General features: G+C 42.6%; 1 protein-coding gene across 5 annotated transcripts in view; it reads right to left on the reverse strand.

The window, feature by feature from the left end:
• BBS9 (Bardet-Biedl syndrome 9) overlaps nucleotides 1-16,461 on the reverse strand; it is a 300,830-nt gene that overhangs the window by 155,180 nt on the left and 129,189 nt on the right. For all 5 annotated transcript variants that reach the window (XM_074284314.1, XM_074284313.1, XM_074284315.1 and 2 more), the window contains 3 exons: nucleotides 13,977-14,072; nucleotides 8,726-8,898; nucleotides 2,688-2,840 (listed from right to left, as the gene is read on the reverse strand). In XM_074284314.1, the coding sequence (XP_074140415.1) occupies nucleotides 2,688-2,840; nucleotides 8,726-8,898; nucleotides 13,977-14,072 (422 nt within the window). The remainder of the gene's footprint in view (nucleotides 1-2,687; nucleotides 2,841-8,725; nucleotides 8,899-13,976; nucleotides 14,073-16,461) is intronic.

The raw sequence follows: 16,461 nt of genomic DNA on the forward strand, positions 1-16,461 counted from the left end.
GAGCTTATAATAAGGGATTTTCTGTTCAAGCAGAAATCAGCAGTTCCTACCATCGGGGCTTTTGAGAATGACCAGGGTCAATGGCGCTGCCCCTCTCTCAGGTGACCTTCCCAGGTCTCCCAGAAGCAGGAGGTCCCTGTTCTCCATCCAAGACACCGTGTTGTCTCTCAATCTATGTTATACATGTTATACAACATGGTTAATGTTATAGAGAAATAAATATTCCACAAGTTCACTCACCTTTCCCCAAAGATAGCAACAAGATACAAATTTTTAAAGCCTCCAAAGTCATTGTTTCCTTAAAAGAGGGGAAGGGTGGGAGGCAGGGGAAGAGTTTAATAATTTTCTACTCTAATGTATTATTGTTACTCTCAAAAATGGAAAACCGGGGCACTTCTGAGTTGGAAGGGTCCTCCGTGGCCATCTAGAACAACCTAGGCTCATGAAAGCATTGCCTCTACAACCTCCTTGTAAATGGTCAGCCAGTCTTTGCCTGGAGCCCTCCACTGAAGGGGAGACCACCACGACCCAAGAAAACCCGTTCTGCTTTGGGACAAGTCCCCATTTCAGACAAAGCTGGAAAGTATCTCTGGAAATCCTGCCCACTCCTGCTCCTTCTGCCTCTAGAGGCCATGCGGAACTGCCCACGCCCCACGACACCCCACAAGGGAGTTGTCACCCTGGCTTCTCCAGGCTACACAATTCTATTAAGTGGGATAAAACAAGTGGACTCCAGTAGCCTTAACTGACTCTGTAATTTAACAGGAACCTGAAACATATTATGAATTTATACTTCAAACAATTTGCAAAATTCATGGTTTTTTCCTAAATTAATTTTGAAGGTTGTTTCAATATCCCAAGTTAATGAATGATTAGAGAGAAGTTTTTACCTTTCTTATCTGTGATTTTGAAAGTACTATGTATTAAAGATTAACATAAAACTAATAAACTTCATTCATCCATTTCCCAAATGACAGACACCCCCTTAGTTTCATCTATCTCTACAAATATTTGTTTTCACATATAAGTAAAGTGGGGTTTAGCACCCTTTTCCTCTCTCTTTGATCTCTTTGGGGTGCAGACCTAGTAGCGACACTGGTGAATCAAAGGGTACGCTCGGCTGAGAATCCTTGTGAGCATAGTTCCAAACTGATTTCCGCCACAGCCCCCCCAATTCACAGCTCCACTAATGATTCATTAATGGCCCTATTTTCCCATGAAACCTCTAACATGTTTCATTTTCCACGATAGGATAAAGAGAAAACAAATGCTTGTTAATTAAAAAAAAAAAACTGTAAGGCACAAAAGTTGAACTTTAATTCATAAAAGATATGAAAGGAAATCTTACCAAATAAAGAACTAAATGAAAACTGAAAGTCAAAGAGAAAGTCAATCTTCAGTGGATCTAAGATCTCACTGATGTGGGTGAACTTTGACTTTCAGAATTTAACCCGGCGCCCAGCACATGGTAAATGCTGAACAAGTACTTCTCCTCTCTTAATATTTTATATGCTGCTGTATAAAAAATAAAAATTAAAAATGCAAAAACAAACAAAAATGTGTCACTTTGTCTCAGAATATGTCTAGAGTCAAAGTCTCATCAAATTCTATTAAAATCATAACTGAGACTGTGATTAATCCAAAGATATGTAGGATTAAGGATGAGGCAGCAATCCCTTGGGAAAGGACATTGCCAATGACGAGCCGGGTGCCATGAAATCCTTTAAGAGCCCCCAGTTACTTCTGGACCAAGGGCCAGAGTGAGCACCCAGAACCCACAGCAACCCCTGGGCGTGGGACAGACGGCCAATCCTGAGCTGTTCTATTCAGGACCTTCTGAGACTTCTTTAGAGAGCCAGCGCCAGAGAGGAGAGACAGAAGCACAAAGGGCCAAGAGGAGAACAGCCCCGATGGATGTCTCCTTCCCTTCTACCCTCAGAACCCACATTCTTCACTGGGCCACAGATCCTGAGACTAGAGAATTCGCTTGGCGGACTCCCAACTACCAGAGCAGGGGCACTCATGACATTGTACCTTCTAGGAGCTTACTCAGAGACACCGTGTGCAATTGTTACACTAACCGAGAAAAAGTCCAGGATAAATAAAGCCTAGCAGAATTGCCACAGTAAAGGTAAAAAGACTCAGACGGCCACTTTTTGGTGATTAGAAAGTTTTCTGGAGTCCTTCAGTCTATATGGTATCATCTGGTTAAATGTATGTTCTGGATAAGTAAATAAGAGATCCATTTTAAAGCTATGGAAAAGTACTTACTTGTCTGGCCAGGACCCGCACCATAGCGGCCCGGCGAGCTCCCCAAATGAGAAGCACCACGAGGAGCATGTTGGGGGCTCTCTGATACAGGATCCCATCCCTGAAGCATCCATCCCAAGTTCAAGCCCAGGGAGTCTGAGGAGGAGGCCTTCACTTCAATCACAGCCTCTATGAAAACCAAACAGGGCCTACGACACTCACCTGGGAGCCTCAAGAACAGGGAAAAAGGAAAGGATGCCTTGTTCACCGGCTCATCAGGATGAGATCTGAGGGCAGGAGTGGTGATGACGGGAAGCCCCCAAACACTTCTGAGCTCCAGCCAGAGAAGTTTATGCTGCTGACCGCCCTGGAGCAAACCCCCATACTGAATCCCACCTCCAGCATCCCGGGGGAAAAACGACTACGAGTGCACTGACCTGCTTGTACGTGCCGTCCAACAGGGTGTCCAGATGCTGGAGAGGGGCCGGGTTCTTATCTTTGAACCTGGTCAGCAGCCGGCGCTCTATGGCTCGGAACTGGATGGCCCTTTCAGAGAGCAGTTCTTCCACTTTTTCTCCATTCAATCGGAGCTATAATGGAAAAACGTCCAAAATTCTAATTAACTGGCCCACAAAGATCCTCTGCCCCATCAGACATGTTTAGGATGAAAATTGGAGATGGCCAAGCAGCTCACTAATGAATTCACATCTAGCATAGAACAAGTACTACAGAAATGCTCTTGAGCTTGAGATCCACTATTCTTTTAAAGCATTTCTCGTAGTAATAATAAGATACTGTTGAAAATTAAAACACTCGTTTGCTTGCATTTTATTTTATTGCTCTTTTTTTGTTTGTTTGATTTGATTTTTCTTGTACGGCAAGATAATTGTATAAATACATCTTTATATCTTGGATTTAACATATAATCCTACCATGTTTAACATATATTAGACTATTTGCCATCTAGGGGAGAGGTGGAGGGAAGGGGCAGAGATTGAAACACAAGGTTTTGCAAGGGTTAATGTTGAAGAATTGCCCATGCATATGTTTTTAAAAATAAAAAGCTTCAATAAAGAAAATTAAAATAAAATAAATAATGAAAATATCTGTAAAATGAGGCTGCTATTATTTCACAAAGTAAATACAAAGCATGAAATCCCCATTTGAGGCATATTGCGTGTGTGTGTGTGTGTGTGTGTGTGTGTGTGTGTGTGTGGTGTGTGCAATGTGTCTAGACAGCTGATGAAAATGTCTATCTTTTAAGAATTAATGTACTGAATGTATAGGAAAACGGACTGTGTCATCAGAATGTTTATGAATGCAAGCATAAATTGAAAAATCCATTTCATGCTATAACTAATGGATGAGTAAGAGCATAGGGGGAAATGCCTATATCCTCTCTCTACAAATTATCCTATCAGCAAAATGAAAATGACTTGTCATATAAAGTCACATCATAATGAACTAGGAGAGAATAAAGGACTATATTTTTCACAACTAGAAAGTGAATGGCTTTCTAACTACCAGCATCACAACAGAGAATTATAAAAGATAATGTTGTCATGTAAAATAAAAAGCTTTTATACAAATAAAATCAACCTAGCTGAAGTGACAAAAAAAGATAAATGACATGGGAAGGATCAGTAGGAGTGAAGGGGGTGTCTGTGTCGGAAAGACTGTGAGGTTAAAAAAAATAATAATAACAAAAGGAAATTAACAAAACTTATTCATAAAAGAAAAGAGAGGGACTGCAGGGGAATTTTCCAAGAAAAGCTCCTGGAAAAAAGTCTTGACATCAAAACCTGGAAGGAAATAGACACAGATTGATATGATCAGGAGCCAGCCTTCAATAGGTGGTGATCAAAGGAGATGAAGAAAGACCTTTCCAAAGAAAAAACATCAACTCTGAACACATCTGAAAAAGAGCTCACACTTGCTACTAACCAGAGGAATGGCTTTTAAAACAACCACTTCACAACCATCAAATTAGCCAAGAAGTGAAAAAATAGAAAAAGCCGATGCTGACCCAGCTATAGAAAACCAGGCCCGCTTAACTGACAATCAGGAGCTGTGACTTCCCAGCTAAAATCTAAACTACACTAACGTTTAGATTAAATTTTTGAACTGAAAGTTTTTTTTGGGGGAAGCATAAATTCTGCATAAAAAAAAAAGTTAGAAAATTGTTCATTTTGATCCAGCAACCCAACCACTTGCTTTATCCTCCAAAAAGGCTATGGACTATTAGAAATGAAAGACCTAGCACCGGCCCCAAAGTCAGGAGGACCTGAGTTTAAATCTGGCCTCAGACACTTAACAGTTCCTGGTTGTGTGACACGGGGCAAATCACTTAACCCTCATTGCCTTAGCAAAAAAAAAAAAAAAAAAAAAGAAAAAAAAAAAAAGACTTTTTTTGGTCTTTTTGGTGAGCAGGAAACTTTGACTACAACTAAGAATCTTTCTCAACAGAGTAAAGTGGGCCTCAAAGGCTCTCTTCAAAAGCAGTCCCTCCCATTCCATGACAGACACTACCCTGGATCTAGTTCAGTCATTCCCTGAGCATCAGCTCTGGGTGGAAATGTCCACAGGGCAGATGTATTCTACCATTAAAGCTTCTGAGAGTGTTAGGAGGCTATCCTATCAAAAATCCAAGAGCAAAGGCAGCTGCCAACAACAATCATTCAAGAGAGATCTGCCACACGCAAGGACAAGGATGAAGAAGGCCTATGGAGCAGAGCAGGATGTGGTAGACAGGCATCTCAAACAGATATCTCTGATTGGCCGGAAAGATGGGCAAGCACACGGTTCAGGGCAGAGAAGAGCCACGTGGTTCAGTGGTGCAGTAGTGCACAGAGAGCCAGGCCTGGCTCTCCGAGGTCAAGTGTGGTCTCAAACACTTAGTAGCTGAGTGACCCTGCACGAATCACATCACTCTGTGTGCCTCAGTTTCCTCATCTGTAAAACAAGCTGGAGAAGGAAATGGCCAACTATTCCAGTACCTCTGCCAAGAATACCCCACACAGAGTCAGGAAGAGTCAGATGCAACTGAAAAATGGCTGAACAATAACAAGAGTGAATGTTTAGCTTAGAGAAGAAGCACGTGGTGGGACAAGTGATGACCATCAACACGTCCCTGACGTGTCACGGGGTGGAAGGAGGATTCAGCTTGTTCTGTTTGGCCCCCAAACAACAACAGCTTATCATCAACAAAAATATTTTCACTTCTCTTGATAAAATGGAAGATGCCCCATGACCCAGGGGGCATTCTGGTGGAAAGAGCTTCCAGGGGCAGCAGAACAAGTCGAAGGAAATCATTTTTGAAATGAGGCAATGCACCTCGATAATTCATCAATCCAGCAACTTTATGGAAATGCAACAACTGCAAAATGCAGCCAAGCGGTGGAAAAACTGAACTGGAGAGAGAGGCACTTGTTTCTTATAAAAAGCAATAAAGAAGAAAATCTTTCCATTTCAATAACTCCCAAAGATGACTAAATGGTATTAGCAGAAGTTGGAGAGAGTGTGAAGTTACCCAACAGCAAATAAAGAAATGAGTCTTGGGGAGGGGAGATGTGTGCGTGTGTGCGTGTGTGCGTGTGTGTGTGTGTGTGTTAGGGGAATAGAAGCCAGAAATAGTGGGGAAAGGACAATGGGTTTTTTAAATATAGCTTAATTATGTATGAGTATTTTCTTACCATATACACATAGAACATAAAAGGAGGCACATTCAGGCAAATGACATGGGTACATTGTAAATGAAAGAAAAAAGAAAGCTGTGAGCTTTCCCCAATGAGGATGCCGGACACAGGAGGTAGCTGACCTGCTGCTAGGAAAGCTGCCTAAGGATCGATGCTAGGGGTAGACAGTGTCTCCTCCAAAGGCACCACAAAGGAGGCGATTAACTAGCAGTTTCTATTGTTAATTAAAAAAAAATTTGAATCACAGAACTGTTTGAAGGACTACAGTGATCTGACTACAATTACCATGAAACAGAACAGGACAGGCAGCACGCCATAGTCGGTATCCGGCTGCTGTCTGACCATGGACAAGTCCCCAGATCTCTGAGTTCCCCAGACACAGGCTAGACTGCAAATTACAAGTCTGCGTAGGGAGAAAGATTTTTTACCCTGTACCAATGAAATTCCAAATTCATCTCACCCAAAACAGGCTGAAAGAGGGAAACAAATGAAAAATGTAATTTGCAATAGGCCATTTTTATACGTCATGTAGCATACATATCAGACTGCTGTAACAGGAAAAATTCAGACACCCCAAAATTGAAAGCATTTGGCATAAAAATATACTGATCTTTGCTGAATTTCCCTTTCTGACAAGAACTCCAAAAGTCAAAGAAAATCTTTTTGCATGCTCTTTATTCTCCAAGGAGCTGATGCTGTCCAGAATTAGGGATTTATTCTGTATAGAAATTCTTACTTTAATTCTGAACACCTGAAGACTAAAGCGAAATTTGACTGAAACTTCACTTTCACGGCCCACATGAATATTATTTTGTAGAAGTGAACAGCAATATCTCTTAAAAACATACTAAGCTACTGGGTTCTGAGGAGATTAACTTAGTGCCATCTTTTGGCCAGATCTTAGAACCAAAGGCGTGCATATTTAGTCAATCACCCAAAGAGCATTGAGTAACCACCTGTAGGAAGCCAAGCCCTGTCCTAGGCACCAGAGAGAAAAAGACCAAAGGGACAGTCTCTGCCCTCATGGAGCTTTATAGTGAAATGAAGATAACATGAGAGGAAGGTTATTTTATCTCGCATGGTTTAATATGAATATATTTGTTACTATTTGGAATTGATTCTCATTCAGGCCCCTTAAATATTGCCCTGAGATTCAGAATATATTTATAAGATATTAAAAACTTAGTGAAGTTAATTATTTTTAAATATATAAGACATGCACGTAAAGTGGCATGATTGATTTTTCACACATGCAGACTTTAATATACGAAAAAGCCTATTACCAAGCAGTCACCTTGGCAGCCTAGACAATCCACGTAATAATATTGACATTCAACAAATCACTTTTGTCACTTCCATTTGGGAATTGCCTTTAAAACCAATTACAAGTCAAATAAGAAAATTCATCTCTTTCCCTTTTTAATCTCACTTTCTTCAAAATAAAATTAGCCAATCTGATTCCTACATTATTTACCAGATGTTAATCAGTTAGTCATAAACTCTTTTTAAGAACCTACTATGTATCAAAAGTATACAAAGAAAGAAAAGCCAGCCCCTAGCCTCACTGAGCTTACAATTCAGTAGGGGAGAAAACAAACATGTATACAAACAAGATGGATGGATGGGTGGATGGAAAAACAGACAGATATGTAAATATATCGATAAATATACAACAGAAAATAATAAATAGAGGGAAGGAACTAATATTAAGAGGACTGGGGAAAGGCTTCCTTGGGAAGAAGAGATTTTAGTTGGGACTTAAAGGGAAGCCAGGAGGCAGAGGAGAGAGAGCATTCCAGCCAGAGAGAATGTTGGGAGCTGAGAAATGGAAGGTCTTGTTCCTGGCCCCACCAGAAGTCAGGCCCACTGGATAGAAGAGCACATGTTGGGGAATAAGGTGTCGGAGGCTTGGAAAGCGAGGAAGAGACTAGGGCATTGAATGCCAAGCAGAGGATTTTTTATATGATATGGGAAGTGGAGCTATGGCTCCAAAGAATTCCAAAGGAATCTGAGGCAGAACATTACGAGTGCCTTTTTCCAAGTATTTGCTGCTCTGCAGGTAAAGCCAAAAAGAAGAATTTCCAATCCTGGAAGCCTGTTTGGAATAGATGTATAAGCTATCAAGGTGTACTTTGAGAAATTAATGACTACATGTAACTTCTAGTCTGTTTGTCCAAAACTATCAAGCCCATTACCTCTAGTCTGGGGGTCCTTAGCTTGAAGGCCACAAACTTTAGACAGATTTCAAGTCATTAATTTAGAGCCCTATGCTAAAAAGTCCTGGGCTTGAAGCCATGGACCAATTAAGTTGCTTCCAGGCCCAGTCCACTTCCAACTTTGCTGAATCAATGTTCAGCCGTGACTGACTTTTCATGACCCATTTGGGGTTTTCTTGGTGGAGCTCTTGGAGTAGTTTTCCATTCCTTACCCAATTCATTTTACAGGTAAGGAAACTGAGGCAAACAGGATTAAATGATTTGTCCAGAGTCACAGCGTTAGAAAGTGTCTGAGGTCAGATTTGATCTCATGAAGATGACTCCACGCCTAGCAATCTATCCATTGCACCATCTAGCTGCCCCCTGAGCTGCAACTTGTTCTTCTAGTCTCATAAATATGGCTCATTAGTCTTAGGGAAATTAGACAGATAGAAGGATCAACCTAAATACGCCATTCCTATTGGAAAGATAACGTCAGATAAAAATGAATTAAGATAGAAGAATATTCACGTACCAGAGAAAGAACACTATGATTATAATAATAATTTACATTATCAGACATACCTCAAAATGCTGGTCAATTAGGTCAAAATATTCTTGCAGAGGAATACAGCCCGAGAAAGAACAAGTGAAATCTTTGATTCCCTGTTTTTCAAAGTGCTCCTGAAGACGAAGAGTGAGCTCCTTGGTAATAAGCCAAAGGTCTTCAAACTGTTCGCTCTGGATTCGATACCGTTCTGTCAAAACAGCCGCCAAAGAAGGAGAGAAAAGTGCCCATTAGTCATCAATTGTTCGTCTAAAGTTTGGGTGATGAAACTAAATTAGTAAAAGCTTTCCAGCCTGCAGAGGTAGAGTTTTCCAAAACAGCTCCATTGATCTTATGTAAAAATGTCTATGGCCTGATAACTGTTTCCTGCCTCCACTATACAACTTGACTCCCAAAGGTGGGCAGCCCCCAGACACTACAGAGGTAGCTTCGATTTACTGAGCAACTTGTGACAGATGCCCACCAAGTAAGAGGAGCTATAATTGAGACCCTTAGAAATATTTGTAAAAATAAAACCTGTGTGATCCGGGGCAAGTCACTTAATCCCAAATGCCTCAGCAAAAAATAGAGACAGAGACAGAGAGACAGACAGGAAAGAAGAAAGAAAAGAAAAGAAAATGAAGGAAGGAAGGGAAGGGGAAGGGAAAGAAGAGAAGAGAAGAGAAGAGAAGAGAAGAGAAGAGAAGAGAAGAGAAGAGAAGAGAAGAGAAGAGAAGAGAAGAGAAGAGAAGAGAAGAGAAGAGAAGAGAAGAGAAGAGAAGAGAAGAGAAGAGAAGAGAAGAGAAGAGAAGAGAAGAGAAGAGAAGAGAAGAGAAGAGAAGAGAAGAGAAGAGAAGAGAAAGAAAAGAGACCTCCTCTGGGGACAATCTGGATCGATATAAGCAGTTGACACCAAGTGATCCTGGATAACACACTTCCTATCAACTCAACCACTACCTGAGTGTGGCCACAGGGCATTAATTTAAAAGTTGGAGCTCGAGAGGAAGACAGAGAACATCCATACTCATGTTCACATATTAGACAGAGGGAGCACAAGGGAAAGGAAGCCATCTCGTTGCCCCATCACAGGCATGGAGCAGGGTCCCACAGAGTCAGACTGAACAACAACAAAGTGCTACGTAACCCTCAGCTGTTGGGAGAATCAGAACAACTGGAGCAGAGATGCAGGGCTCTGAACACACGGGCCCAGGAGAAGTATTTTGTTGAGTGAACGAACCTCCAAAGTAACTGCCAGCTCTTCCATCAAGACACGGTCACGACAGGACATCGTGCAATCTCCTCCTTTCGTTATGGGCACAGGGCCGACAGGGTTTACTTCAGAGACTAACTTAGAGAACAGGGACCACCTTCTTACTAATGTGCATATGCCTTGGGGGGCCCAGCATGGCCCCTTGGACATTCTACCACTGGGTGAATATCAGCTGAATGATTGATTAAATTTGAGGAATGGAAGGAAATGTGTCGTTCTCTAACCTCAGAGTGTGTCTGAATCTCTATAAAGTGTGTCACCGGCTTCCCAAACCCAGAACCTATGGTACTTGTAAAAATGGAGCAAAATGTGCATCTGAAGGCGGTTTCACACCATTCTGTACTTGTAAGCAAGCTGTCAGCAGTCACCAAGGCCCAGAGACCCAGGTCACAAAGCCTTCCCTGCAGGAGCCCCCACTCCTGTGGGAGACACAACGGCAGACACAGTGTAAATGGAGAACAAGCTCAGGGGGAAGGCCGGGGCTGCTGGAAGCTCGAGGGAGCACAACCAGGATGGGGGTGCTCTGTTTGAGGAGCAGTCAGCGAGCCAGGGTCAATGTGTTGCACAATGTATGGAGGATGAAGGCTCGAGGAGGAGGGAAGCCAGGCTGAAGGGGCTCTGTTAACATCTGATCCTGGAAGTAAGAAGGCACCTCTGGGGATGACTGAGGGGCAAGAAGTAAGAATGTGGAACATTCCTGAAATGCTTCATTCAAGACAGATCTTCTCCTGATCTTCTGGTCTGTCATCCTCAGCAGGACCGATCCTGAGACAGCTGCTGCACACCTCTGCCCAGGTGTCTTTGGGACAGTTTAAGCTTCAAGGTCCAAGACTGACCTTGCCATCTGTAAGGAAACACCTGATCCCTCCTCTCACTTGCCTCGCTTCTGTCAGCGGGATCACCCTGCCCCATTCCTCAAAAATGAACATTCAGACCAAGATCCAACAGCCCCGTTTCCCTTGCCTTCCTCATAAAATCATTCAAGACTTCTTGGCAACCATATCCCGACAAAAGTCCATTCTCACTACCACAACCTTGATAGAAACCCTTCTTGTATACGATGCATATCAAGCAATAAATATTAATGTTACATTCGAGAAACCTCCTTGCCATGGGATGGATCTCCCCCCTTGCTCACACATGCTCTAAGCCACAACACCCCCTTCCCCTGAACCACTAAGGGCTCAGCACTGCCAGACATCCCTTGCTACTCGTGACCTTCCTCAGAGGCTTCATCTCCCTTTTCCAACCATACCAGCCAGTGTCTCACACTCTGCTCCAAGGCCAGACCAGGCCCAGCCAGCTCCCCGGCCTCCCCTGCCCAGCCCAGCGGCCTGTAGGAGCCATTCCTCAAGGAGGGAGCTTGGTTCTTGGGTCAGCACGTCTTTTCACCTTCCAGTAGCTCACCAGCCAGGCCTTCTGTAACGTCTCCCTGATCCCCTATCCATCCAAGTGATCTTCCCAAAGCAGAAGTAGCTCCATTCAATCAGCTCCAGTGTGTTCTTATCCCTGAGGCCTAAATATCAACTCCTGCATTGGCATTCAAGGCTCTCCACAAACTGGCCCAGGTTAAGTAGCCAGCTCCCTGTCCTCCCTGGGGCTCTCTCCTCCATCGGGACAAGTCACTTAACCTGTTGGCTTCAGACTCCTGCAATGTAAAAAGGAGGTAAAAGCACCTGCCTCTCCTGCGCTGTTGTGAGGATCCCATGAGACGGCCCCCTGCCCAGGCCTGGCACCTGGCCTATAAGCACCTGTAAGTCAGTGCTAGTTTCCCTCCTTCCTTCCCAGCTAGAAATGGACAAATACTGTCATTTAACCTTTCCTCTTTATAGTCAGCCAAATAAATTGCTTTATTTCATGATTATTTCCCAATTTAGTATTATAATGTATAATAATAATGATCATTTACTTACGAGTTTATTATTTACAAAGCATTTTACAAACATAATTTAAGCCTTAAAGGCCTTTTAAGGAAGGCCCACCGGCCATCACTCTCCCCATTTTAGGGATATGGAAATCAAGTCTCTTAGACTGTGACTCCTGAACCACGGCTTCTGCCCTCCAAGCTCAAAGTTCTTCTCACCCCCACAAGCTATTCCTCCAATTACAACCTCCAGCCTTGTGTACCACAGCTGGGGTTTGGGAGCCTAGGGCAAGAAAGGCTATCCTCCTAGGACAGAAGGCCTGTGGTGAGAATCTGGCAGTATAGCTAGATTTGGGCTGAACCACAGAAGAGAGAACAAAAAGAAATAAAAGTGGAGACGCAGTTGGACCCTCCGATGCCAGGTTAATGAGGTTTATTTTTTATTTTAGAAACACAGAAGTGAGCAAGTTATTGAGCTAGAGAATACTAAGGCCAGACTTTGCTTCTTCAACTTAGGAACAGCACAGAGAATTTGAAGAATTTGGCTAATGCTGTCTGTTGGCTGAAAGACATGATCTTGATGCTTCTCCCTCAATTTTTTCACGTTCGTGTAAGAAGCTCCAATTAAATTAGAAAGTCTATCACTTGCTGGCAATAAAAAGCTATTTGGCTCCCTGAAGGATACAATACCTCAGACAATAAACAGCACAGCATTACCAGTTGGCGGCTTGGTCTGGTCCAGAGTAAATCAGGAAATTGAACCAAAATTGCCATGTCTCCCTCAAAGCTTGGCCATGATATCAAGTATGATTTTAGAGGCAGATGGCTTTTCAAGCCCCACCGAGCTCATAAAGACCATGAATGTCTGTTGCGTAAAAGACGCTGCTTTCCTTGAACATCTTGAGTCTCTCTGGATTGACAAGCTAAACTCTTAGAGTTTAAAGGAAAGACTTCATGAAGCAGAAAAGAGTATTAGAAAGTTTCAATAAAACTCAATTTTATTCTTAGAGGATGAAGTGAATACAGAGACCCAAAGAGAGAGATTTTCTCATCCTTCAGCTTAATCATCTCTACTATGGTATACAGGGAAAAAAATAAAAGTTGAGTCAGGCATCTAAACGTTCCAAATATCCAGATGGTTAGTCCAATGGAGACCATATCCATGGAAATACCAGTGTCCTACAAATCATTTTATTTTGTTTTTATCCCTCTAAAACAAAATAATATATGTACTCAATAAAATAATTTCCATCCATACTTTGTAGAAACTATTCTTCTCTTTCCTTTCCTTTCTAAGGTAAAGATCTTGCATAAAGCATTACCAAGTGAAATGAATCATACAGATAGGATCGGAAACCAACTTTGCCCCACTTTTTTAGAAAAGTTTTCAACAGAACACTTAGTGAGCACATAGGATCCCATCATTCCAAAGAACAAGAAAATGGGAGAAAAGAAGGAAGTGCTACGGGAAGGAAGAGACACAAAGGAAACTGAGCCAAGGCAGCATTCACCAAACTCCTTTGGATCCCCCCAAGTCTTTTCTGGAAATATTGATGTTCCTTTGAGCCTAAATATTATTTTTCCTATCATATGTAGCCTTGGCAGTTAAGTGAGACATAGGAGAATATGGCTTCTGGAAGGGATTAGAACACTTGAAAAGGACTGAATATTACAACATGTTTTCCCCACCTTTAAGCTCTCCAGGGACTGGGCTCTAGAGGATTTGGAGTTGGAAGAGACACTGGAGATAAATGAATGAATGAGCATCGACTAAGCAACTAAATAAGAACCAAGTACTAGGGATTCAGATACAAAGCCGTGAGAATCCCTGTCCTCAAGGAGCTTCCTATTCTATTCTGTTTTCAGGGGGCAACATTGATATAGGGTGGGGGGTGAAGTAGCCAGCTTTCTGCTTACTGCCTACCCCTACTTCCCTTTTAAAGATGAAGAAACCCAGATGTCGTGCCAAGGTCACCCACCAGGCCAACAGCAGACCCAGGCGTGATTCCGCAGTGTCTGGTTTGAGTTCTGCCTTTTTTAGGACCCCATGCTCCCTCCTCTACTCCAGCCTTTCCTACCCCATTATCCAGAAAACACGTCCAGATTCAGATGCTTCTTCTGTGAGACTGAGAATCAGCAATTTAATTTTACTTACGAGAGGTCTTTGATGCAAGGAGGGTGACGCGGGAGCCGGTTATGAAGCGAAAGCCGATCACATTCCCCTGATCGTCATCCAGCTGCTCAGCAAAACCTGGGAGGAAAAGCAGACCGGGACAGGTATTTTACTGCTGGCTAACACCAAGGAAAAACTGCCTCATCCTCTGCAATCTTCTCAGGAAAGCTCGGCTACCTGAGCCGGTCTTCCTCCGGGTGGCTTATAAAATCCCTACTCGTGCTTGGGTTGTCCATTCTAGCCATTCTAACTTCTAGGTCCTCGAGAGCAAGAATTGTGTCCATTTTTTTCTCCTTATCCCTGTCCCCTAGCATTGCTGTAATCCCCAACACATAGTCGTAATACACAGTAATATAAGTGCATGTTGAATTGAACTGAATTTCTTTTGAGAAGGCCCCTTCTACTGATGCTATTCTAACATTTTCTAGCTAAATCACATTGACCAACATTGTCTCCATCCTCACGGGTGAGAAAGACTATCCTGAGGAAGAGGCATCCCTGGTAGGAATCTGATCCCGACAGCCCCCGCTGGTGGGGACTTAAAGTTCTGATGACAAAAAATCTCTCCATATCAATAGGGCCTAAGGAGAGATCAAGTTAAATATAGCTTGTGTCAACTGAAATGTGTAGAAGTTTTAGTTGGCTGCGTTTTATTGGGCATTACTGCACTGGGTTCAATGCATTTGTTCAACTCAACCAACTTCAGTATTCATTCATGTAAAAACACTGGGGGGGAAGGGGGAAGACCAGTGAGTTCCAGCTTCCATAGGGACCAGGCACATGATTTGGTGCAGTATTTTTCTAATTCTTTGTTCATCGATTTTAAATAAGAAAATGATCTCTTTCATAAGTGATATGCCAAGAACTCTCAGGAAAGAGGCTCCAGACATTAATTAAATCATTTCTCAGGCTTTTGTCTTCTCTGGAAATCGGGAAAGCCTCAACGTCCTTAATATTGTTTAACTTGTTTAACATTCTAAAGATCTTTCAAGCTGACAACACCCAGATATCCCTCAGTCATTGTTGCCCTAATTAGACCACTGAGGTGAGCCGGGAATTTACCGGATCACTCCAGGTAACCCCAAAGAGAGCCCCGAGATCTCACCGGTCAACAGAGGCAAGGACCTCAGGCCCTGGGTTGCCTGTTCTCTAACAAGCTGGCACACTAGATTTTCTCACAGTCACAAAGTCTAAGCAGTCAGAGTCCCAAAAATACTGAGACTTCAGGGGTCTTGACTGACACAGCTCAGGAAGGGCACGTGTACCAAGCCCCATCGGACTGGACTGCACATCCCCCCAAGTCTGGGGAGCATGAGGGAGATCTACCTGCAGTGCACTCCACTCCCACCACTCTCCCACCGAGGACCAACTGTTAAGCATCCAGAAGACCTCAGTCTGACCTAGAATATTTCATAATCCTATCTCTCAGAAAACAATGATTCATTAAAGCTTTCTTTAACATGCCAGGTCTGCTCAACTTGAAAGATGGAACCTCTTCTACAAAATTACCTCCCTCTTCTCATTTTGAGGCAATCAGTCCCTGGATCTCATCACTTTAAATAATGCTTATCAAACCCCCAAGGACAACACAGTTGGCCAGAGCAAATCACCTGAGCATCCAACAAATTCTAACATCTTATTCAACTCAATTTCCAACTCTATTTCCCCAAAAAGACAATGACTGACTGCATGAGGGACTCCTTGTTAATGATAAATAATGAATATAGGACACAGTCATCACTCTGACTTTCAAATTAATTACACAGATTGACCTGTGGTGAGGAGTCCCAATTTGGCACAAATTATCCAAAAAGAAAGTAAACAAAGCTTCCAAAAGCAATTCATGCAAACACAAGCATCTCCTCTCTTCCCCAAAATAATACAATCAAGAAACCAAATACCAGAAATAAAATATATTTGTAAGCTAATGTATTCGATTAATGATTTTTTTTTAAAAAAGAGCTATGAAAACACCTTGCAAAACAATCAAAAATAAAGTTTCAGTACTCTTAAGTAGTTAATTACATAAATCTTGACTTACCACAGTATTTCTAAAATCTTGTCGGGAAGGATATTTTGTATTTTGAATCCTACCACAAATGCCAAGGTAAGGCTGCATTGCTGAGGAAGCAAGGCTGAATTTATTAAGGGGGCATATGAAGGCTGAGGAAATCAGCAGACTTTTTTTTTTAATTCCACACTATTCCCCCAAAAAGTAAATACATGGGGTGCCCCAGAACTAGCTGAGCTGAGTTCCTAGGTAAAAAGACCTGGCACCTCGTGGGTTCTATCACACATTCTCTGCATTCACAAACCCACACCGAGAGTCCCAGAATTGTCCCAGTGCTGAGGGGGGGAGGGGGAAGCGCCGGCAGACAACAGGGGCCAAAGAATGAACATGTTCCTTTTCCAAATGCTGGAAGGATCAGGGCCGCCCAAGAGAAGCTATTTATAGGATTACTCACCT

Source organism: Sminthopsis crassicaudata, chromosome 1, assembly GCF_048593235.1.
Source record: "Sminthopsis crassicaudata isolate SCR6 chromosome 1, ASM4859323v1, whole genome shotgun sequence".
NCBI classification, from domain to species: domain Eukaryota; kingdom Metazoa; phylum Chordata; class Mammalia; order Dasyuromorphia; family Dasyuridae; genus Sminthopsis; species Sminthopsis crassicaudata.